The sequence below is a fragment of the Mus caroli genome, unplaced genomic scaffold, assembly GCF_978045245.1.
Source record: "Mus caroli unplaced genomic scaffold, Mus_caroli_1 scaffold_17, whole genome shotgun sequence".
Taxonomy (NCBI): Eukaryota; Metazoa; Chordata; class Mammalia; order Rodentia; family Muridae; genus Mus; species Mus caroli.
In genome coordinates this window covers 29600582-29627166 of record NW_028227272.1, presented here as the reverse complement: position 1 = coordinate 29627166, position 26585 = coordinate 29600582, and the positions used below count along the sequence as shown (strand labels likewise).

General features: G+C 40.3%; 1 protein-coding gene across 2 annotated transcripts; it reads right to left on the bottom strand.

The window, feature by feature from the left end:
• Nucleotides 1-1116: 1116 nt before the first annotated feature.
• Nucleotides 1117-25403, bottom strand: Tfrc (transferrin receptor). Of its 2 annotated transcripts, none has more exons than XM_021185150.2 (19): nucleotides 25319-25403; nucleotides 21192-21250; nucleotides 19840-20041; nucleotides 19251-19452; nucleotides 17753-17902; nucleotides 17462-17564; nucleotides 16166-16279; nucleotides 15950-16048; nucleotides 15260-15399; nucleotides 13868-14025; nucleotides 13090-13212; nucleotides 11335-11420; nucleotides 11042-11105; nucleotides 10061-10128; nucleotides 9654-9712; nucleotides 9419-9500; nucleotides 7861-8082; nucleotides 5333-5473; nucleotides 1117-3808 (listed from the first exon to the last, which is right to left on the bottom strand). In XM_021185150.2, exons 2-19 carry the CDS (start codon nucleotides 21225-21227, stop codon nucleotides 3566-3568), a joined length of 2292 nt encoding a protein of 763 aa, XP_021040809.1. In that variant the 5' UTR covers nucleotides 21228-21250; nucleotides 25319-25403; the 3' UTR covers nucleotides 1117-3565. The 2 variants fall into 2 exon arrangements, with proteins under 2 accessions (XP_021040809.1, XP_029326436.1); XM_029470576.2 differs by lacking the exon at nucleotides 25319-25403 and adding an exon at nucleotides 24999-25108.
• Nucleotides 25404-26585: the final 1182 nt, after the last annotated feature.

The window sequence follows — 26585 nt, the reverse complement described above, 5'->3', positions numbered from 1 at the left end:
GGATAATATTGCTGAACTCAGTAGCCTCCATGGGAACCCAATGACAGGAATGGTGGTCACTATTTCAACCAGCTTCGGTTTAGTACTGAACTGTTGTATTTCATGCAGTATCCGGGCCTACCATGAGAAGGCACATTTTGTTTTGCCAAAATGGCCCATGAAGTTTGCACAGATATTCCCCATGCTCATGGATAAGTGGAAGTGGCACTAAGAGAGACCTCAGAAGCTGAACAGAATTTTCATTCCAGATTTCTCTTTTTAACTTTATGTGCATTTTTTTTTTTTTTTTTGGCCTGCATGTATGTCCATGTGAGAGTGTCTGATCTTGGAATTACAGACATTACAGATGAGCTGCCATCTGGGTGCTAGGATTTGAACCCTGGTCCTCTGGAAGAGCAGTCAGTGCCCTTAACTGCTGAGCCATCTCTCTGGCACCCAGGTTATCCTTTTAAACTATGCCCTGAATAAAGTTGGCTACCACATGAGACTGGTCTGTACATTTTTAAGCCCAGGTCTCCCAGGTTCATGTGGAGCAAGTGGACTGGGCCACCAGACAGAACTGATAAGACTGAGCAGGCCCAAACCCCTGGAATTTCAGAATTGAAAATGCTTTCTTGTCTGGAGACAATGATAGGTCACCTCACACTTGTATCATGTCTCTCTTCCCTGTCATGATGGATTGCCACAATGATAGAGTAAGAAAGACACGAAAGAAAAAACACTTTGGGAATGAGACTCAATGCAATGGGCATTTTTGTATGCGTATTTTGCCTGCCATCGCACCTCATGCATTCAGTACCCGTGGATTCCAGAAGAGGGTAACAAACAGATCCTGTAGCTGGGGTTGTAAGCACTTGTAAACCAAGTATGTGCTGCACAGAGAAGCCAGGCCTCTGCAAGACCAGTTAATACCATCTTTCCAGGCCCAATCTTTAGAACCTATAAGACCAATTTTTGTTGCTGTAGAATCTATCTAAATATACTAAGGACAAGAAGCTAGATCAGAATGTCTATCGAGAGATCAGTGTGTCTACGTAACTACTACTCGTGAGGTTGATAGTGGAGGACGATATAAGAACTCTATAGCTAGTTTTGCTATGAAATGAGTCCGACAAGTCAGTATATCGAAGTATTTTATTAAGTCGGGTAAGGAATCTTCACACTGTTACATACCAGCTGTATACATTTATAAGGGCATTTCAGCAAACACAGTATAGGTTGGCAAGTCCAAACCAAAAGGCATTCAAAAGCTAACACAGTAAAGGTCATGCAAATTCTAGCAGTGAGTCATGACAAAAGCTCGATCTATTTTTATCTTCAAAATCTACATTCTACCCAACAATAACCTGATGAGTAGCAGAAGCTACTTATTACTCAGATCCACATTTCACCCAAGACTAAACCTTACCAACTTGCTGCTTTGACTGGAAACACCACTTACAACAAAGGTTATTTCATAGAGACGTCTATGCAAAATGCATGCCCTTCATTCAAGACTTGGAATCCCATTATGCACGGTGATACTCATACTGGTACAAGAGAAACACTGTGAAGACTGAAGGGACTGAGTAGCAAAACAACTCAGTGAGGCTCAAAATAATCTGGTGGATATAACTTGGGCGAGTGGTGCCAAGACCCTGAGAGCCTAGTGACATTCTCAGGTGGCAGCTTTGAAATGACCCCATGGCAAAACTGATTAGATGTGTAATGATGGCTAACTAGTTAATTAACTTTGTTAATGTGATCTTGCTCCTTACCTACATAACTCACAGCCACCATAGTGATGAGCAGGTACATAAAGATCCTTTTGCAAGCTTTGTCTTCCCAACACCCATTATTCTCTACTTCCTACCCTCCCAAAAACCAAAAATGAATTCAAACTTCTAAGAACTACATTTAGGAAATAACATGCAAATAAAGGGAGATAGTTAAATTCCTTTGTCACCAGCAAACATTATAAACGTATGCTTTTATTCCATAAACCAGAGATAACAAAATACCCACATTTTTAAAAAGTATCTTGGAAGTAATGATTTTACAGCAGTTGATTTTACCCACCAAATGCTCAATGACCACAAATGTTTTTTGCAACTAAAACTAAGGAGCTACAGGAAGTTGGGAATTCATGTTAGATACTAACGATCTTCAAGCTTTGAAGATGTCATCGCATGAAGAAAATTATGGGAAACACTGTTCCCGATAATTATGTACACCCTTAGTGTAACATATGGAGATCACTGTCTCCGATATAGACACTGTGGTAGGCAAAAACTACCTTGTTCTTTATACATTATGGAAGACACTGCTCCCGATAATGTGAGTTAAGTTTGTGACAAAGGTACTGGAAATTTTGCAAAATTGATTTTGAGTTACATCTTGAATAAATTGAGCTGTAAAATTTTGTAGATGTAAGGACTACCATAGCCTTTAAATGACATTTAACTTGGCCACAACTCACTGCACTTAGGAAAACTATCATTTTTTTCCCAACTCAATTAGGAATCTCTTATTTAACCCAATCCTCTCCTAGCTCATATTATTTGGCTTGTGGCTTTCCTCCTTCCTAAAGTTGCAAGTGCTGACCATAAGTGCAAAACTTCCAGTATCTGTGGGTCTCATTAGCAGATGCTGCTTTTATTAAAAGAAAACGACAGTATAACTGTCATAATTATGGAAGGCACTGCTTCCGATAATTATCTTCTATATATAAAAAAAAAAACAACACTATTTATAGTGAACTCTGTCACTGATAAATAAACAATAAATATCTCAGTGCCAAAATGATAGAAAGCTTTCCTGAAGACTAACACTTTGGCCAAAACTTGGCAGTGTGTTCTTTTCAAGTCTGACAAACTGAGTCTAAAACTTGTTCTTTTTCAGAAAATGTTGGAAAAAAAAGAAAAACAAAATAAAAACAAAGAACTAAAGACTATAGGGCAGATGCCAAGAGGAGAGAAAACTTGAGGTCTTTGGCTTCTGGTCTCATCATAAATAACACCAAGGTTAACTAACCAGTAAGGCCTTATTCCTGTAAACAGACGAATAAATTGGTCCAGCATAAGGACCTATTTTCAACCTTGCTGGCAAGAAAACAAGTTCCATCTCTTCTGAAAGTAACTGTCTAATTTAGGGAAACGCAAACCAGCTACATCCGTAAGGGCATACAGCTCAATGGAAGATCAGATGGAGATGGGGCAATCTCCAACTACCCAACTACCACGTTGACCCTCCACCTACCTCAGAAGACACTAGTTAATGCCCCAGGACATAGAGCAATGTTCTTACAACTGGTTCTGACATTTTCATGACCAGGAAGCAAAGAGGAAGTTATTACAAAGGACTCGAAAATTTTAAACATAATTGAGAAGATATCACAAACATGGAAAGTGTTATCCATTGTACTTGAAGTGTAGGTCCAACCCTGCACTAAAAGCTGCTGCCTAAGACATTAGATGATTGGGTAGAATTTTAACATTAGATTTTAGAGCTCTAATGAAAATTTAGCACAACCAACACAAGTCTAGAAACAGACTACCCTGCTCTTATTTAATTATGCATGTTACATTTAAAACTCATTGTCAATATTCCAAATGTCACCAGAGAGGGCATTTGCGACTCCCTGAATAGTCCAAGTAGCCAGGGCCAACTGGTTTCTGAAGAGGGTTTCATTAAAAGCAGTAATATTTTTTTGACGAAGCTTCAAGTTCTCCACTAAAGCTGAGAGAGTGTGAGAGCCAGAGCCCCAGAAGATATGTCGGAAAGGAGACTCTCTTGGAGATACATAGGGCGACAGGAAGTGATACTCCACCTGTAACAAAGATGAAACTGCTTAAACAGTGCTATGACTTGTGTCTTCTTTCAAACGTTAAAACCTCTCTGAATCAGACTACTGAGAACTCAGTTACATTACCATTTTTAAGTCTGAGGCAAAATGTTAATCCTGTTGATAAAAAGCAAATTAAATGGTATTGAAAAATTAAAAACTAATTATACCAGGAAGCGGGAGTGGGTGGGTTGGGGAGCAGGGTGGGGGAGGGTATAGGGGGCTTTGGGATAGCATTTGAAATGTAAAAGAAGAAAATATCTAATAATAATAATAAAAAAAAACTTAATTATAGCCTTGTCTGTAATCCCAGCAGTGGGGCCCAGGCAGGAGGACCTGTGAGCTCAGTGTGATCTGCAGGGCACAGCAGAGCACAGCAGCACAGCTCACTTTTACAAGGCCTCCTGGAACCTCATTTAGGCACCTGAGATTTTAGTTACTTTACCTGCTCAGTTGTCTATTTGTTTTGGTGTGGTTGGTTGTTCAAGATAAGTCTCACTTTTAAGCCCAGGCCAATCTGGAATTTGCTATGTATGCCTTCAACTCAGAACCTCTTGCCTAGCCTCCAGTGCTGGGATTACAGTGCACACCACTACACCCTGCCTAATTAGCATACGGAAGTCGTAAATTTCTCCCAAATTGTCTATGATAGTTAGCAGGGCTTCATTCTTGCCCAAAACTCATTAAAGATTTGTTTCCTAGGTCTGGAGAGGTGGCTCAGCAGTTAGGAGCATTTGACTGCTCTTCCAGAGTTCAATTACCAGCAACCACATCGTGGCACACAACCATCTGTAATGGATTCCGATGCCCTCTTCAGGGTACTCACATATAGACAATAAACTTTAAAGAAAAAAAAATTTCTTCTAAAAAAAATTGCTAGGGTTGGTTTGCAGAAACAGCTCAGCGGTTAGAGATTAAGACCACGCGCTACTCTCACTATGCTGTGTTTAGATGCCAGAACCCACAAGGCAGCTTAAAAATGCTTTAAGTGCAGTTCCTCGGTGACTGGAAGACCTCTTCAGGCTTTTTCCATACCAGGTACAAACAGGTACATATATGTACATGTGGGCAAAACATACTTATACATAAGTATCTTCGGCACTCACTACTGAACTATCCATGCTGTTCCTAAATGGCTTTAAAAGTATAAAAGAGCCGGGCAGTGGTGGTACACACCTTTAATCCCAGCACTTGGGAGTTAGAGGCAGGCAGATTTCTGAGTTCGAGGCCAGCCTGGTCTACAGAGTGAGTTCTAGGACAGCCAGGGTTACACAGAGAGACCCTGTCTCAGAAAAAAGTATAAAACAATTAACATAAAATTAATGTCTTTTCTATTTCCAGGTTAGATAGGACACTTTGAGATCATGATACAAACCAAAATCTGTATTCAATTCTAAAGCACCAAAGATGTACGCACCTGGTGTTACCCACTTTCCTTTATATAAATAGAAGCATTGCTAACTAAAAGTTTACATACATTAGTTCTTTCTTTCCTAAGAGCACACTTACTTTCATAATACGATCATTGATTTCCCTCATGACAAATCTGTTTGTTTTCTCAGCATTATGAAAGTCAGTTGTTAGTCTGGAAGTAGCACGGAAGTAGTCCCCACGAGCGGAATACAGCCACTGTAGACTTAGACCCATATCCTGTCAAAGACCAACATTAAATGGCTCATTAGAAGTTATACTTCCTTTTAAGGTAGGGTGTCAGCATTGTCACATATTTGTTGCCCAGGGTGAGCTGGCAGTCACCAAGGTGGCCTAGGCTGCCAAAAAACCCTCAATTTCTCATCTAAAAAAGTCAGATGAGAACTTACTAATGTGAATTTAAAAAAACAACTAAGGATAGACAGTAGGTAGCACGGTAGCTGGGCAAATGAAACTGCTCATTAGGTAAAGGTATTTGCCCACCACGCCTGAAGAATGCATTCGAAACGCCAGGACCAGACACGCTTCCTGCTTGTGTCTTCAAGCTGTCCTGACCCTCACATTTGCCATAGGATACCCACCTCTAGTAAAAATGTAACAACAACAAAAAACTATAAAGCCCAGTAGGTACCAGCTCTGCATGCTCTTTCTATCCAAGCCAGGTCCAACCTACTTATGGGTCACAAATGACAGAAGATACAGCTCTGCAGTGGGAACACTGGGGTCTACCCTACACTTGAAATCCCAGGTGCCCAACAACTTTTTCAAATAAATTGTGGGTTTTAAGTCAATTTCCTCCTAGAAAAGACTTCAATTTACATATAATAAATAAATAAAATCTTAAGAAAGTGGGGGGTGGGCTGGAGAGATAGCTCAGCGGTTAAGAGCATTGACTGCTCTTCTGAAGATCGAGTTCAATTCCCAGCAGCCACATGGCGGTTCACAACTATCCGTAATAAGATCTGATGCCCTCTTCTGGTGTGTCTGAAGACAGCTAGTGTATTTAAATATAATAAATAAATAAAATCTTAAAAAAATAAAAAAAGAAAGAAAAAGAAGGGCTGGAGAGATGGCTCAGTGGGTTAGAGCACCCAACTGCTCTTCCGAAGGTCCAGAGTTCAAATCCCAGCAACCACATGGTGGCTCACAACCATCAGTAACGAGATCTGGCGCCCTCTTCTGGAGTGTCTGAGGACAGCTACAGTGTACTTACATATAATAAATAAATCTTTAAAAAAAAAGAAAAGAAAAGAAAAGAAAAGAAAAGACTTCATACTGATACTTCAGCAACAGGAACCTCTTGGGGACATGAATTGGTCCTTACAAAAAAACAAGAGATTTCTCAACTCTGTGAAGCAAATATTATTCATAATAGTCGACAGAGGGAAATGACCTACACAGCAACTGACAAATGTAGAGAAAAATGCAATTAATATGTATACACATTCTCTTGTAACAAGTAAATGTCAGGCACAGTAAGACAAACACTATCAGACATGTCCAACCTTTTTTTAAAAAGATGCCATGTCCTTAAATACCTTATGTCTTAGTCAGGGTTTCTATTCCTGCACAAACATCATGACCAAGAAGCAAGTTGGGGAGGAAAGGGTTTATTCAGCTTACACTTCCATACTGCTGTTCATCACCAAAGGAAGTCAGGACTGGAACTCAAGCAGGTCAGAAAGCAGGAGCTGATGCAGAGGCCATGGAGGGATGTTCTTTACTGGCTTGCCTCCCCTGGCTTGCTCAGCCTGCTCTCTTATAGAACCCAAGACTACCAGTCCAGAGATGGTCCCACCCACAAGGGGCCTTTCCCCCTTGATCACAAATTGAGAAAATGCCTTACAGTTGGATCTCATGGAGGCATTTCCTCAACCGAAGCTCCTTTCTCTGTGATGACTCCAGCTGTGTCAAGTTGACACAAAACTAGCCAGTACACCTTATGTAGCTAAACCTGGCTTTAAACTCAGGATGCTCTAGCCTGCACATTCCAAGTACTAGGATTGCACACACACAACAACCATTCTCAACATGTCCGATTTTTGACATTGGGAAATGATGTTGCATCTACAAAGTTCATGCTCAAGATGACATAGTTGAACTTAAAGTGCAGACATAACAAGTTAAGGTTTATCATTGTGTTGGGCTGCAGTCATAGAAATCCTTGGCCAAATAAATGTGGTGCTGGGCCACAGGTTGGATACACCTGCTACATGATCTCATTCATGTGCCATACAAAAGGCTGATCTAGCCGAGTGTTGTTGTAATACAACGTACACGAGAGGGGAAAAGCTGGATCTGGTGGCAGACAACTGTAATTCCAAGATCTGAAGGCTGAGGCAGATTATTGTTCCAAGTTCAAGGCCAGTCTGATTAACATTAAATCTCTCAGATTTAGAACACACAAAACTCTCTCTCTCTCTCTCTCTCTCTCTCTCTCTCTCTCTCTCTCACACACACACACACACACACACACACACACACACACACACACAGTTTCATACAAGTTGAGAGAAGAAATGACAGTTACCAGAAGGTAACTAGGAGGGTTTAAAAGTATAAGAGATCTAAATATAAGCTAAATAAAAGAAAATGTAGGTGCTTACCCTGATGTCTGTCTTGAACTGGTTCAGATCCTTCATAAATGACAGCAGTTTGCTGTTATACGTTTCATAGTCCAGGTTCAACTCAATGTCATGGGTAAGTTTAATAATGAGCTGACCAGCCACTTCTGCTGCTGTACGAACCATTTGGTTGAGCTGAGGAACTTTCTGAGTCAATGCCTCATAGGTATCCAATCTAGTGCCCAAATAAGGATAGTCTGCATCCTAGAAGACAAAGAAAGGCTGTTATACTAGTGGATTTAGAGCAGGAGCCTTACCTTTTGGGTTTACCATCAAGGCAACAAGCATGGTGGGAAGAACTCACTGCCAGTTATCCTCAAACCTTCACATATACCAGGCCAAACATATACCTAAACATGTACCTATAGTTTAAAAAAACCTACGAGGGGCTGGCGAGATGGCTTAGCAGTTAAGAATGCTGACTGCTCTTCCAGAGGTCTTGAGTTCAAATCCCAGCAACCACACGGTGGCTCACAACCATCTGTAACAAAATCTGATGCCCTCTTCTGGAGTGTCAATAGCTACAGTGTGCTCACATATAATAAATAAATCTTAAAAAAAAAAAAAAAATCTATGAAGTAAGTCCTTCGACCCATAGGCCCTGACACTTAGTTCTTCATATGTATTAAAACAGCCACTTATTTATCCTATGGTTTTAGTAGCATATCAAGTAATTCCAGCCATGTAAGTCTCCAAATCCAGATGCCCACCCCCCCCTTTTTTTTCCAAGACAGGGTTTCTCTGTGTAGCCCCGGCTGTCCTGAAACTCACTCTGTAGAACAGGCTGGCCTCAAACTCAGAAATCTGCCTTCCTCTGAGGCAGAGGAGTGCAGGGATTTAATCCCGAGTGCAGGGATTAAAGGCATGCGCCAGCACGCCCAGCTCAGATGTTTCTTAAATCCCCCGATTTTCCAAATTGACTCAGTAATTTCCATCATGGCTCCCCAGGATCTCTTCCTTCTCATTTAACTCTGCTCTTCTTGGCCTTTTGGGCCTTCTCACTGGCTCTTATAACAATGTGATCAATTCAATGTTCTGTCTCATAATCACTTTATACTTGTATTGCTGCTGCTTAAGAAAACACCTAGTATCTAGAAGAGTACTATTCAGCCGATCTTTTTTTTTTAAGATTTATTTATTATTGTATCTAAGTACACTGTAGCTGTCTCTTGAGACGCACCAGAAGAGGGCATCAGATCTTATTTAAGATGGTTGTGAGCTACCATGTGGTTGCTGGGATTTGAACTCATGACCTTTGGATGAGCAGTCAGTGCTCTTACCCGCTGAGCCATCTCTCCAGCCCCTATTCAGCTGATCGTAAATGGAAATATCATATCCCTGTGCTATAAGAAATTATTAAATCCTATTACTAAAATTATCTCACTGACATTTAAGCAAAAACTCACATGCTAATTAAGCTGACTTTGCTAGTCTGTTTTATAATAAGGATAATCTTTTAAAATTTTTTAAATACTGAAAATTTTGATTTCAAAGTCAATCTAAGATCTGATGAAAATGCTGTAGAGTTCTTAAGTCTTACCTCACAAAAATAAAAAGAAACTGCTGGGATTCCAGAATATGCAAGGAAAGGATATGCAGCATTGTCAAAGGAAAGTTTCTCACTGCAAAGGAAACAACCATCGTTACCAAGAATTCTAAAATGTGGTCCTACCATGCCATACCCGTTCTCTGGTAATCAGACCCTCTGGGCAGAGCTGGGCAGGCAGGTAGGATGAAACTTGTCTACTGCAGTGTTTGCTCTTTTCTCTACTTACACTTTGCTAATCCAATTGCTGTCTCTATATAGAGATTTTCCATCAACTGGATGCTTTACCTGTAAAAGGAGAAATACATCATAAAAACTTAATTTTCCTTCTCATTAAAAACTGATCATGTCTGTACATATTTCCTCTGGTGTTATTCAAGTCCTTCTAAACCTTCCTGCAACTTACAATCTCCCTGTAAGTTCAGGTCCCAGGGCAACAATCATAATGATGTATTCTGAGAATCTTTCATATATATTAGTTAGTAGACTTAAGGATCAATAAGTCAAGAACATGACTAATTCACTATAGAATTTACTTTCAATTCCTATTACTGGTTACTGTTGAGTGTTTTATCTTTGACCAAAAAAAAAAAAAAAAAAAAGAAGGCATACAATTGTGTAACTAGGTATACTCACGTCTTGCATTATCTTTCCCATAAGTGTATATAATAAGGGGCTGGCAGAAACTTTGAAGTTGCTAGTACCTATAAAATAATTATTATTAGCATTATTCCCTCTTTAGACAACAGTATTCATAAACAATTCTATAATTAAAACTACCCAACAAGACATGACAGATGCCAATCCTGGCACTCAGGAGGCAGAAGCAGGAGGGGGGTTGCTTTTAACAAAAATCTCAATTTTACCAAAGACTCGGAAGCCAGATGTTGGGGTGAAAGTGTGCTACCTCAGAGAGGCAGAGAAAACACCCACCTGATCTTCCTTAATAGCAAAGGAAGGTCCAAAAGAGAATCACACCATCTCAGAAACCCCTCAAACTGAATGCCCCTCCCTTTATTACCTGTACACCTCTCTTAGTTCTGACTTCTTGTTTTGTTTTGTTCCCTAGGTTTACCCTGTCAACTGGTTCCTTGCTCTACCTTTTGACCTACAGCTGACTTCATTTAATCATATTTACAATATTAAAGCAGAAAACTCTTGGATTAAAGGTGTGTACTAGGGCTAAGCCAAACCACAACTAGAAATAGGTTTTTCTAGTAAGTAACACTCGTAAACCAAACCTAACAAAAAAGGAACCCACATCCTTCTAAAAATTAAACCAAAGAACCGAACGAAACGCAGGTGTAGCGGTGCATGCCTTTAATTCCAGCACTTTGGAGGCAGAAGGTGAATGAATCTTTGTAGCCTGGTCTACAAAGCAAGTTCCAGGACATTACAAAGCTACACAAGAGAAAAACAATCTGTGATAGGTAGCCTCACAACAATATCAAGATTGATATTAACTAGGATTAAATTCTATAGTTTGATGGATTAGATTCAGTTATGGCCAATGTATACTACAAAATGTATACTACAAGTGCTGCTTTAAAAGTCTGCTGTTCCCTATACAGTTGACCCAAATTAAAAAACAAAATAAAACAAAAAACAGATGCTTACCAAGGACAACTTTATCCAAATTAATATAAGTGAAAGCTTTTAAATGCAAAGATGAAAGGTACCCCTAGAAGAGAGGACACATTGTTAATATACTAACATCTAGTAACGTATACATTGTTAATAAGCACGAACCAATCACTTAGAAACCTAGTGTTTGTTGGAGGGATCCACTCTGAAATCTAGATTCCACTGATACATACTACACAAAGGCAAAAATGGTACAGAGATGTAGGACAGCTTAACTTGGAATATACAGACTAAAACACCCTAGATATAGACTATGAAATACATACCTCCAGCCACTCAGTGGCACCAACAGCTCCAAAGTCGCCTGCAGTCCAGCTGGCAAAGATGATACTTCTGCTGGGTGTAAATCCATCTGGAACACAAGACATTGCTTCATCTTACTGAAGGAGCAGCAACAATTTTTTGAAGATAATCTTTGTAGGACAGCACGTGTATGTAATGTTCTGAGTGCATGGCGGGGCACCTTATTGTGGTTACTCCCTCACAACTTTATCTTCAGTTCCTTAATCAATGGACAGTTGCTATTGCACTGTTATGATGTGTACCTTCCGTGAGAGCAATCTGCTTAGAAGTCTATCATTTAAAATATGGACTATTTACCTTATTCTGAGACAGAATTTATGTTGTCCAGGTTTGCTTTAAATTCACAAGCAATGCCCCCCTCCCCTCTGCCACCCTGCTTTAGGCTTCCAAGTAGCTGGGACTACAAATGCTACTATGCTAGGCTGTACCTAGGTTTGTGGGGGTTTTTTTGTGTTTTTTTTTTTTTTTTTTTGTGGGTTTTTTTTTTTTTTCCCCGAGACAGGGTTTCTCTGTGTAGTCCTGGCTGTCCTGGAACTCACTCTGTAGACCAGGCTGGCCTCGAACTCAGAAATCCGCCTGCCTCTGCCTCCCAAGTGCTGGGATTAAAGGCATGTGCCTGGGGCTGGCAAGATGTCTCAGTGGGTAAGAGCACCCGACTGCTCTTCCGAAGGTCCAGAGTTCAAATCCCAGCAACCACATGGTGGCTCACAACCATCAGTAACGAGATCTGGCGCCCTCTTCTGGAGCGTCTGAAGACAGCTACAGTGTAGGGCATGTGCCTTTAATTGCCCAGCTTATACCTAAGTTTTAAGAAGTACTTTGTGACAATTCCTTTAAGCACTACATGACTACCAACTGCCCTGATTTTATATTTTTTCTTTTTTTAAAAAAGGATTTATTTATTATTATACAGAAGTACACTGTAGCTGTCTTCAGATGTGCCAGAAGAGGGCATCAGATCTTATTGTGGGTGGTTACGAGCCAACATGTGGTTGCTAGGATTTGAACTCAGGACCTTTGGAAGAGCAGTCAGTGCTCTTATCCGCCGAGCCATCTTGCCAGCCCAATTTTATATTTTTCTACAACATATCTTGTATAAAAGCAACACTTTAGACCTCAATTAAAAGAATATAAGATCCTGGGTTGGTTTACTTTGTGTGAGCCAAGTACCAGGAGAAAAGTCTTAGAAGTAGAATTATAAGGGTTTTTAGGTCTTGGAATAATATATTTCTATTCATGTTAAACTAAGAATGTGGTTTAGCTTAATACTAATAAATACAGTTTTTCAAAGAATCAGGATTGCTAGTTCAATGAAGAAACTTCATGGCAAAGTCATGAGTTAATGAAGATAGACAGTTCTGTATTAAAACAATCTACCGGGGTTGGGGATTTAGCTCAGTGATAGAGCGCTTAAGGCCCCGGGTTCAGTCCTCAGCTCTGGGGAAAAAAAAAAAAAGACAAAACAACAAAAAGAATCTACCATAAGAGAGTATAACACAACAGGCAGTGGTGGCTCATACCGTTAATCCCAGTACTTGGGAAGCAGAAGCAGACAGATCTTAGTGAGTTCCAGGACAGTCAGGACTGTCTGGCCATACCACCCTAAATGTCCCTGATCTTGTCTGATCAGAATTTAAGAAGATCACAAGTAAAACTGAACAAGACAGAATATAAGTGACAGAATAACATGGAGCTCCCCAATTTTTTTTCTATTGTACCTTTTGAAATCATATCTGAGAATACTTGGGCAAGTTTCAACAGAAGACCTGTTCCCACACTGGACTTCGCCGCAACGCCAGTGCCCAAAGCGTCTCTCTGGGCTCCTACTACAACATAACGGTCTAAAAGAAGAAAAAAGGCAACACACGATCATAGCTTTTGTTTTTTGAGACAAGCCCTCACTAAGTAGCACCCAACTAAGGATCTCCTACCCGCATCCTCCTTGCACTGGGAGTTTAGGTTGCTACATATAAAGTCCAACCTTCTGTCCTATTAGTAAATGTGACTGTTGGATGTGCCCTGCACATTAATCTACCTACCGCATGACAGTTATGCTTGTTTAATGCTATGGACAGAACTGGTATGTGATCCTGTAAGAAAACCACTTATCAAAGCAACAAAAAAAGTATCCGCAAGCTGATATCACATTCACTTTATTTGGGGAGACAGCTCAGTGGATTAAAAAGGTGTTTGTTGCCAGGCATGGTAAAAAATTTAGATCCAAGTCCCACCTGGACAAAACTCCTTCAATCTGTTCACTGACCTTCATATGTAAAATTTTAAATGATTACAGAAAGATATTTAATACTTAACTCTGGCCTCTCCATACACTTACATGGCCATATTATGTGTTATATACACATATATTACAAAGTTCACATTAGGACAAACAAGATACAGCAGTTCATGCCAAGCTGGCATCCTTCTTCTTCCTGCACTAGACCTATCTACAGTAAGCAAAACAGTAAAGTGAAAAAGTACAAAGCAGGTCTTTACCTGGTTCCTCATAACCTTTAATAACTCCAAAGATGTTAAGTATTCTTCTTTCTTTCAGTACGTTGTTCACAGTGAGCTTCACATTTTGATTCTGTGAAAGTTCCAGCTTACATGTAGAATCTATGTTCCATCTAGCAGGACAGCTTCCTTCCATTTTTCTAGAAATAGAAAAAAATAGGTATTAGCATTTTGAGCTAATATTTTTTCCTCTGGTTTATAAATCCAGAGACAAGTGCTAGATAGCACGAGTTAGTGAGAATCACCTACTACTGACTGATATTTCTCAGGTAAGAACCACTCAGTGCTTCACAGAATTCTCACAGAGAGATGTTCTTTATTTGTGACTAGTCTAGTTTCCAACTAAATTGAAGAAACAATAGCAGAGAGAGCGCTTAGAGTAACTCCTGTTACATAATAAACAAGTGCTTAAAAATGGGTTTAAATTAGATAATTTTTTGTTTCTCAAGACATGGGTATTGTTTGTGTGTGTGTGTGTGTGTGTGTGTGTGTGTGTGTGTAGCAATAGTTGCCGTGTGTGTGTGTGTGTGTGTGTGTGTGTGTGTGTGTGTGTGTAGCAATAGTTGCCCTGAGCTCCCTCTGTAGACCAGGCTGGCTTCAAGAGATCCAGCTTCTTTTGCCTCCCAAGTGCTGGGATTAAAGTTCTAAATTAGATAGTCTTATAATGAGGGAGAAAGATAAAACTTAATTACACACTTTGAGAAAGGATCTCACAGCCCTGGCTGGCTAGGAATTTGCTATTTGGCTGGCCTTGAGCTCAGTTATCCACTTGCTCCGGCTGTGACTAAAAGCATGTTCAGGTACTTAAACGACAAAGGACAACCAGAATAATTATTACCATAAAGCAACTAGAAACTGTCACTAGAATAATTTTGTGCTGCCAAAAATAAAAACTTGCAGGTTTCTCCCTGGCATTCACTGTATAAATCTGGCTGGCCCCGAACTCAGAAATCCGCCTGCCTCTGCCTCCTAAGTACTGGGATTAAAGGCGTGCACCACCACTGCCTGGCCCAAAATTTGCAACTAATAGTTATTACACCATTAGATATCAGTTCATCAAGAATTCCAACATATTTCTTACAGTAACTGAATGGACTGTCAAAAGGAATCGAGTGTTTCCCTTCAACACAGGAAGTATTCAAAGCAAAAGCACCACAGTAGGAGCGCACTGAGTAAACAAGGTTACAAACCCCTTGTCAAGATCACTTTATTTATATAGAAAAAAATCTCATTAAAAAAAAAAAATCTATACAAGTTAGCAATTAACTTCTCCCAGATTTCCAAATGTGAACATTATAGCCAACTGCCACTTTTATTAAATAAACTTAGGTTTTTTTTTCCCTTGCATAATCACAACCTCACCATGTAACTTACCTAAATAGCTTTTCTGCAGCAGCTCTTGAGATTGTTTGCACAGGTATATTAGGCAACCCTGATGACTGAGATGGCGGAAACTGAGTATGATTGAAAGAAGGAAAGCCAGGTGTGTATGGATCACCAGTTCCTAGATGAGCCTAGTAAACAGAGATGTATTAATAATTAGTTCTATCTAACACTTACTCAGGAAGTTGCCTATAAGACTTAGATACAGTGTGAGGCTATAACTCAAATTATTTAGAAATAAATCTGAAGAGTTAAATAAAGTCTAACTATTTCTTTTTTTTTTTTAAAGATTTACTTATTTTTATTTTTATTTATTTATTTTTTAAAGATTTATTTATTTATTATATGTAAGTACACTGTAGCTGTCTTCAGACACTCCAGAAGAGGGGGCCAGATCTCGTTACGGATGGTTGTGAGCCACCATGTGGTTGCTGGGAGTCGAACTCTGGACCTTCGGAAGAGCAGTCGGGTGCTCTTACCCACTGAGCCATCTCACCAGCCCAAGTCTAACTATTTCTATAAAATGAGGCTTAAAATATAGAATTAGTGCATCCAAAAAATTTTCAGTTTGAGGTACTAATTAAGCATTCTCAGCAACTGCCTTCTTACTTCCTGCTAAGCGTCTCCTGAAAGGATGTCAGAACACCTAGAGAAACCATTGACTCAGAAATAAGAACTCACATGTCCAAAGAGTGCAAGGTCTGCCTCAACAACGGGGAATTTATTCTTGTCCATGTATATGAGGACACCAATTGCATTAAAGCTTTGGGCATTTGCAACCTAAAATAAAAAAGGCCACAAGAATGAACGATATGAAAATCAGTTCATACAAAATGAACAGAAATAGTTACAATATAATCTACAAAAATAAGACAATTTTTAATAATCCATACTCACCTTTTCTGCAAAAGTGATTTCCCCTGCTCTAACAATCACTAAAGATCCATTCACAGAATAACTTAGTTCTTCAAAGTCCTTTTTAGTGCCAAAATTAGCATGGACCAGTTTACCCTAAAATTAAAAACATTAGGTTTAATGAGGATCACTGTATCAAAACAGCTATAGAATCTGAAAGACAAGACGACTCATAAGAAAAACAACTGAAGCCGGGCATGGTGGCGCACGCCTTTAATCCCAGCAATCGGGAGGCAGAGGCAGGCGGATTTCTGAGTTCGAGGCCAGCCTGGTCTACAGAGTGAGTTCCAGGACAGCCAAGGAAACAGAGAAACCCTGCCTCGAAAAACCAAAAAAAAAAAAAAAAAAGAAAAACAACTGAAGCCTGTCAGTGCTAGTAGCAGTCCTCTAATCTTAGTACTTGGGAGGCAAAGGCATGTGGATCTCCCTGAGTTTGAGGCCAGCCTGCTCCAGAGGGAGCCAGAGAAAAAAGGAGGGGGGCGGGCAAAATCAAATTCCAAACTTTTGATAATTCTAAAGTAAGCAATGTTCCTGGAAAAAAAAAAAAAATCTAAGAGTTCTGGCTTCATGAGTTCTACATCTCATTCTGCTTTTACATTGCCTCAACTCTATCTAGGGAAAGGAGAACAGGATAAACACACACAGATCAGGCATGTAAGCACTTACTCCATGTTTCCACATCCGAATCTAAAGCATCTGAAAACACAGAAACTGATTGTGCGTACATGTGGCTTTTACAGAGGTCAAAAAACAACCTATGTATCTCAGGTGTTGTGCTCTTGTTTGTCAACTTGACAGAAGCCAGAGTCATTAGAAACTTAAATTGAGGGAATGTCCCTTGTTGGCATGGCTGCAGGGCATTCTCTTGATCTGTGATTGATAAGGACTTTCAGAAGGGAGCACACTCATGCTTAAGAGCAACTGCAATGGGAGAGTGAATAAGGAGAGCAAAAGATTTAGGGCAGGAGGTTCTCAACCTGTGGATCTCTGACTCTTCCTTCGGGTCTGAACCCTTTTCACAGGGGACCCTTGGAAAGCAGAATGTAGAGCAAGACATTCAATAGCAGCAAAGGTAACTTCATGGTTAGAGATCACCACAGTGACGGACTATATTAAAGGGGAGATTGAGGACCACTGATTTAGGGTCTTACAAAACAAGTCATCCAAAGGTAATAAATAAAGGTCCAAAAATAAGAATCTCATAACCAGCAATTTATACCGGGATATCTAATTTCCTTAGTTGAGACACTGGAAAGTCAACTCACTGTTTTTACTTACAGAAACTTCTGCAGGTTTACTGAATGCCACATAACCCTCGGGAGACTCCACTGACTCAAAGTTACCATCTGAATCCACTATGGTCACCATGTTTTGAGCAATGCTAAAAGATAAAAAATAAAGTTAAAGCCATCCTTTAAGAAAAATCCAAGTTAGTATACATAGCATTTGACTTGCATTAGGAAAAGTAATCTCTAAATTTTAACCTTGATTTTCATTTTGAAAGTTTCATCTACTGACCATCTCAAAGCAGTTACCTCTATAAAATGAGCTACTACTATTACAACATACCTGCTTTTCACTTGAATCTTCACATAGTGTTCATCTCGCCAGACTTTGCTGAATTTAAATTCATGGAACTGATTTTCAATATAATAGGCAAGATTTTCATCTTTTTGAGATCCAGCCTCACGAGGAGTGTATGTATTCTGGCTCAGCTGCCTGGAAGAATAAAAGTCTTGTTTGAAACAAGGTTTCTGTGTAGCCCTGGCTGTCCTGGAACTTGCTCTATAGACCAGGCTGGTCTAGAGAGAGATCCTCCTGCCTCTGCCTCCCATGAGTACCTGGATTGACCATGTGCACCACCACCAGTCAACTAAAAAAAAGTCTGCATTAAAATGTCTATTTAAATACTTACTTCAAGGATCAAGCAAATTGTTTTAATACCTTACCCTTCAAAGTCAAGGTAAATGAAGTATGACTCAAAACTGCTGGATTAACCAGTTACAGAGGAAAATAAAATGTACCTTAATGCCTTAAGTAACTTCAGTTACTTTTTAAAAAATTCTATTTAACATGAAGATTCCTTTAAAAGCCTCATTCTGGGGCTGGAGAGATGGCTGCTATGGAGACTTTCAGAAGGGAGCACACTCATGCTTAAGAGCAACTGCAACAGGAGTGGTCTTGAATAAGGAGAGCAACAAGATTGAGGGCTGGAGGTTCTCAACCTGTGGATCTCTGACTCTTCGGGTCTGAACCCTTTTCATAGGGGACCTTTATTACCTTATCAGTTAACTTATTATTAACTTATCAGTTAAGAGCACTGACTGCTCTTCTGAAGGTCCTGAGTTCAAATCCCAGTGACCACATGGTGGCTCACAACCATCTGTAATGAGATCTGATGCCCTCTTCTGGAGTGTCTGAAGACAGCTACAGTGTACTTACATATAATAATAAACAAGTCTTTTTTAAAAATTAAAAAAAAAAAAAAGCCTCATCCTTATATATCTGTATAGGAGTTTTAGGGGAATGATAAACAACACCATCTAGGAGATCTGGAGAAGCAAGATCAAACACTGTAAACACTATTGGTGAATCCAATACTGCACTGGCACACACAAATACAAATCAAAATCTTTAAAGGGAGCTAGAGGATTGTAATGGCTCTGGGATGTAACATTTTTGGTCTTGTAGAAGTACCATTTTGGATTCCAGCACCCACATGCTGGCTCACAACCATCTATAAGGCTTATGTAGGCACTAGGAGATAAGTGTAATTAGTAATGCACATTTATTATTATATGCAGGCTATACTCATAATACATAAAAAGTAATTTTAATTTAAAATTTTTTAAAAGGAATATTAGAACAGAAGAAAATCTGACATCCCACTACAACTGATAAAATGATTCTGAAGAAAAAGGAAGCTATGAGGCTCTCCAGATAAGTCCTAATTTCCTGTCAGCATAGTTCCACATTGTCAGGAGGACCCTCTGAAAGCCTTTCAAGTCTCTCTACCCCTCAACAAAAACTGTTTCCATCAGGACTGAACTTGGGAAGTCGAGCTTACTTGATGGTGTCAGCAAACTCTATGGAGTTCAACTTCTCTGACAACATTGTTTTGAGGTCTGCCCAATATAAGCGAGATGATGTAGGAACATCCTCTGTCTCCATGGTTTCTGACTTGTCTGTCTCCTCCGTTTCAGCCAGTTTCACACACTCTTCTTTTTGTTCTACACGCTTACAATAGCCCAGGTAGCCGGTCATGAATCCTAAAAACAGAAGTTTTAGAGCTAAACTCACAGAATTCATTTTTAACTTATCCCTGAAATCTTTTAATTAAATTATAAGAATAGAAAATTATGAACCTCAGTTTAATGGAATTTAAATTACCACAACTAAGTCATATTTTACAGTGACCTGTTTAAGACCTGGGTGCACACCTTGTCTTACTGGAAGCCTTTTTTAGTACTATTCCAAATGTCCTGCGTATATCTAATAAAACATCCATAATTTAAACGTTTCCGATCTTACAGGACCTAATCTGCTGGCAGGTAGAGAGTCTCAGTGCCATTTAAAGTACAAAGCATCTCCTCATCCAAATGAAACAAGAACTAGTTAGTCATCAGAAATCCTTCTGAATGGCCACTCATTCTTACCAATCAAGAAGAAAATGACTAGTGCAATAGCTGCAAAGCAGAGTCTTCCATTAAACCTCTTGGGTTTTCTGACACTAGCCTTCATGTTATTGTCGGCATTCTCTTCTTCATCTGCAGCCAGTTTCATCTCCACATGACTGTTATCTCCATCTACTTGCCGAGCAAGGCTAAACCGGGTGTATGACAATGGTTCCCCACCAAACTGATATTTTAAAAGAGAGAAAAGAGATACAAATATTAAGACATTATAGTAGTTTGGTCATTGTACTATATGCATAATAATATGACAAACATTCATATGGAAAGTTACCCTTTATAACTGATACTCCTTTCTGTGCCCAGTTCTGTAAATGGCAGATGAAGGCTAACTAACAGTCTTTAAAAAAATATGTATTTTATGTAAGTACACTATCGCTGTCTTCAGACACCCCAGAAGAGGGCGTCAGACCTCATTACAGATGGCTGTGAGCCACCATGTGGTCATTGGGAACTGAACTCAGGAGACAGTGCTCTTAACCGCTGAGCCATCTCTCCAGCCCACTAACACTCTTTCACTCAGCCTTTCTAGGGTTTCTATTTCCTGTTTCCTATAACATTTCTTATTTATAATACTTTTTTTCTCTTTTAAAGAGATGGGTTTATCTTGCCACATTGCTCAGACTAGCCCTGACTGGCTAATGATTCCTCTTGAATAGCTGGGATTACTGGCATACATTTTAGTTCTACCTTGTTACATAACCTCTCCAGAACAGCCAAAGCTACCCTATTCTTCATAAGTATTTCCCATAATTAATTTTTTAAAGATTCATTCTAAAGTACACTGTACCTTTTCTTTTTTAAAAGATCTGTTTGTTTGTTTGTTTATTTTTTTATGTATGAGTACACTGTAGCTGTCTTCAAACACACCAGAAGAGGGCACCGGATCCCATTACAGATGGTTGTGAGCTACCATGTGGTTGCTGGGAATTGAACTCAGGACCTCTGGAAGAGTAGGCAGTGTTCTTAACCTCTAAGCCATCCCTCTAGCCCCACATAATGAATCTTAATCGAAACTGAACATATTTGTTTTGGGGTGTTGTATATATCTGTCTACAATCTCCAGCACTTGGGGAAAAAAGGAAGATGGAGTTCAAGGTCAACCTGAGGCAATATAGAAAGACCTTGCCTCAAAGAAAAACCTAGTACATCTTTTGTGCAATCTGTTTCGCCTTAATACCATTAGTTCAGATGTTTAAAAAAAAAAAAAAAGGCTGGTCAAAATTTGGGGTATCATCTTGTACTCATTGGGTGAAGTCATGTTTTTGTTTTGTTTTTTACTGGACATTTTTTTCAGATAGATGAAAGTACCTTACCAAGTTAGAGAATGCTGATCTGGCTTGATCCATCATTCTCAGCTGCTACAAGAGAGTACCTGATATTAAAACAGAATATAATAAAACAGAGATTACTGCATCAGGTTACTAAAGGCTTACCATGGGATCGTCATTATGCCAAACTTACTCCTAAATATAGTTACTTTTCTAGAAAAGCTCTGTGGTGCTTGAACCAGGATCTCACCAGAAAGTTCTGGCTGGCCATGAACTGAGATCCTACCATGTCAACTTCCCAGCACTGAGAACTATACCATAACCTGTCTCCTAGACATTAACTAAAATGTTTAATTTACTGATAACCAATTCAGTGATCCTTGACTGGATGCTGAAGTGAGGTGGGATAGCAAAAAGAAAGCTACAAAGGATAAACCTGAGCCTTGAGACAAAGATATCTGAACATGGATAATGCTATTCCATGTTAGATTCAGAGTGTGATAATTTGTTCTTAGATTAAAAGTTGAATTAAGAATCATGATATCAATTGGGTAGTGATGGTGATGCCTTTAATCCTAGCACTTGGGAGGCAGGCAATTCCGAAGCCAGCCAGCTAGAGCTACAAAACAAATAAAAAACAAAACAAAACCCAAAGTATAGAGAAAACTAGTTAGAATATCACCACTATTAAGTTTGTTTAATCAAAAGAAAAACTAGGATGGCAAGCCTTTCAGTTTTCTTAAGTTGTCCAAGCTGGCCATGTTCGTTCTGCCTCTTGCCTCCCAAGTACTAGAATAGAACAGCTAGTGGGCACCACTCTGTCCAAATAAATGCTTAAACTTAGTATCCAAAGACAAAGAAAAAAAATCCAGAAGCTAGGAGAATTAAGACTGTTATTTTACAAAACACTCAGGACTAGTTCTAAGGCCTATTCATTAGTATTTTTGAATCCCCATGCTTTAATGATTAAAGTCAAATGCCAGATCATACATGTTCTCAGAAGCCCAATCTCTTGTCCCTTCTGTTACAGTTTATCACTACTACCTCACCAGAAACAGACCCAATCGCTAGAGCCAGAACTAGAAGGCCCCACCCTGAGCCAATTTTAATCATATTCTAGGGAAAAAAAAAAACAAAAAAACAGCTAACACATTAATGCTTGTCTGAAATAGCTATCCCTAAAATATTCTGCTTTCCCAAACAGGTCTCAAGTTGATATGATTAATAATAAATAATAATAGTAATAAAATGATTGAACAATTTTGAGCCTAAACAGGCTGTTGGTATTAATGTCTAAATTTGGCTTTATAACCCAATTACACCTTATTTTTCTAAGAAACAAGTTATTTCGATTTTAATTCATTGAACTAAAATTAAGAATAACAAAAAAACAATTTAGAACTGGGCAGTGGTGGCACATGCCTTTAATCTCAGCACTTAGGTGGGTGGATCTGAGTTTGAATTCAGCTTAGTCTAGAGCTACAAGGACAGCCAGGACTACACAGAGAAGCCCTGTGTAGAAGGGAAAGTTAAAAAAAAAAAAAAAAGACATGAAATTTCCATTTAATCCCAACACTCAACTCTGCATTTGTGAACACCATAGTAGTTCCAAAGTAGCCAAAGTGTCAAAGCTAGTCACACATGCCTTTAATCCCAGCACTTGGGAAGCAGAGAATTTGTTTTCAAGGTCAACCTGGTCTACACAGTGACAACCTGGCAAGATAAAATAAACCCAGTTATTCTTTAAGTCTTAACTGACTCATTTAAAATCTTACATATAGCAACATACCTATTTATATAGCTTTTTGAATTTTCAAATTGTCAAATCTATACTCTGCAAGCATGGCAAGACATACCAGATAGAACAGCCTAACTGGGAGCTGATGATGGGACATTTAAAAGTAAAACAATTCTCATTTGGTCCAAGATGTCACCAATGTCAACAATCTTTGCCAAGAGAAAGTTAATCTTGATTTCTCACTTTTACTTACACATCTTTGATGTTACCAAACATTAGGAAAACCATTCAATTCTAATAAAAATTAAGATACAACTAGGATAAAGACATAGTTCTTTTGATCTATGACCTTAACTTTGAGCTGGAAGCTAAGCAATGATACTAGCCAGACTTTTCATTAAAAAATAAGCCATGCAATGGTTCTGACAAGCACATTTCATTTCAAATCCTGAGTTCACACAAAAGGAAGTTCCTTAATTGAGGACCCGATCTAGATCCTCAAAATTAGACAGTGCCTAGCCCTGTTCTTTCAAGTCCTACTTCTTTACTACTGCAGTTGTAACTCCCTGACCACCTATGAGATTCTTGACTTCTCTCCCAATCTTTTTCTCTGTGTAGCCCTGGCTGTCCTGGAACTCACTCTGTAGACCAGGCTGGCCTCGAACTCAGAAACCGCCTGCCTCTGCCTCCCCAGTGCTGGGATTAAAGGAATGGACCACCACTGCCCAGCTGTTGAGATGTTTTAAAGACAGGCTCTTACTCTTCAGCACTAGCTGACCTCAAACTCAGTGATCCACCTGCCTCTGCCTTACCCCAGTGCTGGGACCAACGGTGTGTGGCACCATGCCCGACTGCAAAGGTTTTAATTTTAAGAGCCTAACTTTGCTGGGTGTGGTGGCACTTGCCTTTAATCTTATCACTCTCCAAACAGAAGCAGGTGGATCTGAGTTCAAGGCTACCCATGGATTCATAGGGGAGACCTTCTTTGGGAAATTGAAAAGGCAATAGGAAATAGGTAGCAGGTTTTCATTTCCATATAGTTTTCTGAATAGCAACCAAAAGGCCAAAACCACTTGAGGTCACTGAAGTTTATTTTGTATAGCACTCATCTGGGAGAGAAGGAAATCACTTACACACAATAGACCCAAGGCCTGAGGGTCGTTTAATTAACTTTCATTGTTGTCTAACCCAAATTTAGCCCATATCCTTGCCCTATTATAAATAAGCACATTGCCACAGGCATATAACCACTTAGCCTTAGGGTGGGGTTAGGCAGACAGATCTAACCAGTCAACACAGGCCAGGTTCACAGCCACCATTCCTTGACAACATCCTCTCTCAAAGTAAAAAGTATTATGCTCTCTATATAAAAAGTAGCTGATATTGGATTCCTGTATAAAGCAGTTTATTATAATCCTTAACAGAAAATAAATGCAGGTGGACCCACACAAGCTAAATCCCGTTTTCTTTGTAGATAACATCCTGAATCAGCTTAAATGTCTTTGTCAAAGAGGTCATATTTCACAGCTCAGAGCCAACTCATCTAATCTTAGAATAAAAGTATCAGGTAGCGGAGAATTTCTGTAACACAACTATTTCCCACTTAAATCCTATTTTAAAAAAATAGCACAGAAACTGAACAGCAATCCAGTCCAGTCTTCTGCCTAAGTATAAGGAGATCATTTCATTTTACGCTCGGGACAAAGTGTGCTAACTGAAAAGTTTGCAAATGCAGTTTTCTTATCCTCAAACACCATTTTAGAGAGCTGTCCAACACCAGGGTGCACGCTGGTTCTCTACAGCTAGTTCTAAAAGAGCTCGTACAAAGAGGTCGTATTTCTATGTTCTCCCATCTTAGGAGATGCTAGCGACGTTCTTAGTATTACCTGCAACGTTCAGACCTATTCTGCCCTAGAAAAATGAGATCCCACACGCTGGGCCAAGAGAGAGAGCCTGGCAAAAAAAAGACCCGGTGGTGCCGAAGTTCCAACGTGCGGTTCTTGGAAACTACCCCTCTTCTAAATGTCCGTGACACTAGAAACTGAATAGAAAACAGCTTTGTCCTTTTCAGCTGTGACGCCCTCCTGCGAGGGGCCCCAAGGTCACCCACGTACCCCGACAGCCGTTCCCTGGGGCGACTTCCTCCAGCCGCCACCACGTGCTCCCGGCGGAACAAGCCTGCGCCTCAGCGTGGTGACTCTCGAACCCGCGGCCTAGCACCGGCCTGCGAAGGCCCGGAGGACCCGAGGGGCGCAGGGTACAGCGGCTCCCCACACCCACCGCGCTGCACCTGCAACCCGCGCTCCGTAGCCCCGGGCTCCGCGACACCCCTCCGCCTCCCCGCCCGCACCACCCGGGCCCTGGCGTCTCGCTCTGGTCCGCCCGCCACGCGAGGACCACGACGGGCCGTGCCGCTGACAAGGGAGTCACTCACTAGGAAGCGCCTCCTCAGTCCGCAATGCAGCAGCCCGCGCTCCGCACGCCTTCTGAAGGCAGCGCTGCCTCCCACCCGAAGCTTATAGCTCGGCCCCGCCCCCCCGGTCGGCCCTCTGGATCTACGTCACTTCCTTCCGCACGTACACCTACCGAGGTGCTCCAGCAAGACCGCTGGAGGCGAGCTGCGCGCGCAGCCAGTGCGTGCGCCGAGTAGGCTAGAAAAGGCGCCAAGGCGGCAGGTGTCGGGAGAGCGCGTGCGATTGGCTGCGGCTCGCTTTCTCCACCGCACCCCTCCCCCGCCGTGTCTTTGGAGTTGGCCTGTCGCCCTCCGCCTAACCTTGACCGACACCCAACCCTGCGGTGCAAGTTCGAAAGTATCATCTTTAAAATATTCCTACTTGCAGGCTTAGGTCTCCGCCAAAACCATAACCTAAAGACGAGTTTTTGCAGCTCAGAGATGCTTTATAGAAAAAACTTTAAAGCAAAACTGTAAATCTTTTTTTTTTTTTTTTTTTTTTAGATTTTAACAAGCAGCGCTTAAGCCAAGCAAAGAGCTACCAGTGCTCACTGTGTTCAGCCTATGGAAGGAAAATAGGAACCAATGATTTACTAGGGTGATAAAGTTGTAGATTAACTTGCATGTTTATCGCCATTATTGCTTTTAGAGGGTTGTTGCAATGCATAGCAAATAAAAGGAGTTCTGTTAAAACTGCAAACGTTCACACTCTTTTCTTCCTATCTGTACTTTACTGCCCAGCCTGTGGTAAATTTACAAATAACAAAGAGAGTGGTATCTTAGACCACAACAGGACTACAGATAGCGCACTCACAGATGGAGCCCTTAGGGACCCTGGGAATGTCTTTTAAGTACTAATCTACTTCCCAGCCACGAATTTGACCTTTGGCTTATCTGCTCTAAAATTCAACTCGTACTTGGGATTTACTAACTGCTGGTCACTTTACACCCTTCTGTGTCCAAATTGTACTACTCCAGAAAATATATATAAAGCCAGAGCACATTGGCAGAAGATAGACATGGGCCAGCCATTGAGAGATCTCTGAAATTCAGACCATAAGCAGGTCTTGGTGGCACACGCCTTAATTCCAGTGAAAAGCAGAAGCAGACATATCTCTTGAGTTCAGGCCAGCCTGGTCTACATAGAGAGTTCCAGGACAACCAGGGCTACAAAAAGAAACCCTGTCTAAAAACAATAAAACAGGGCTGGAGAGATGGCTCAGTGGTTAAGAGCACCGACTGCTCTTCC

Bases quoted from the DNA above. Each gene is read 5' to 3' on its own strand.
- Tfrc (XM_021185150.2), bottom strand. From the start codon at position 21,227: ATGATGGATCAAGCCAGATCAGCATTCTCTAACTTG. The intron at 20,042-21,191 runs GTAAGGTACTTT...TTAAAATATCAG, and splicing joins GATCAGCATTCTCTAACTTG to TTTGGTGGGGAACCATTGTC. The intron at 11,421-13,089 runs GTACAATAGAAA...CTTGTGTTCCAG, and splicing joins CTCAGATATGATTTCAAAAG to ATGGATTTACACCCAGCAGA.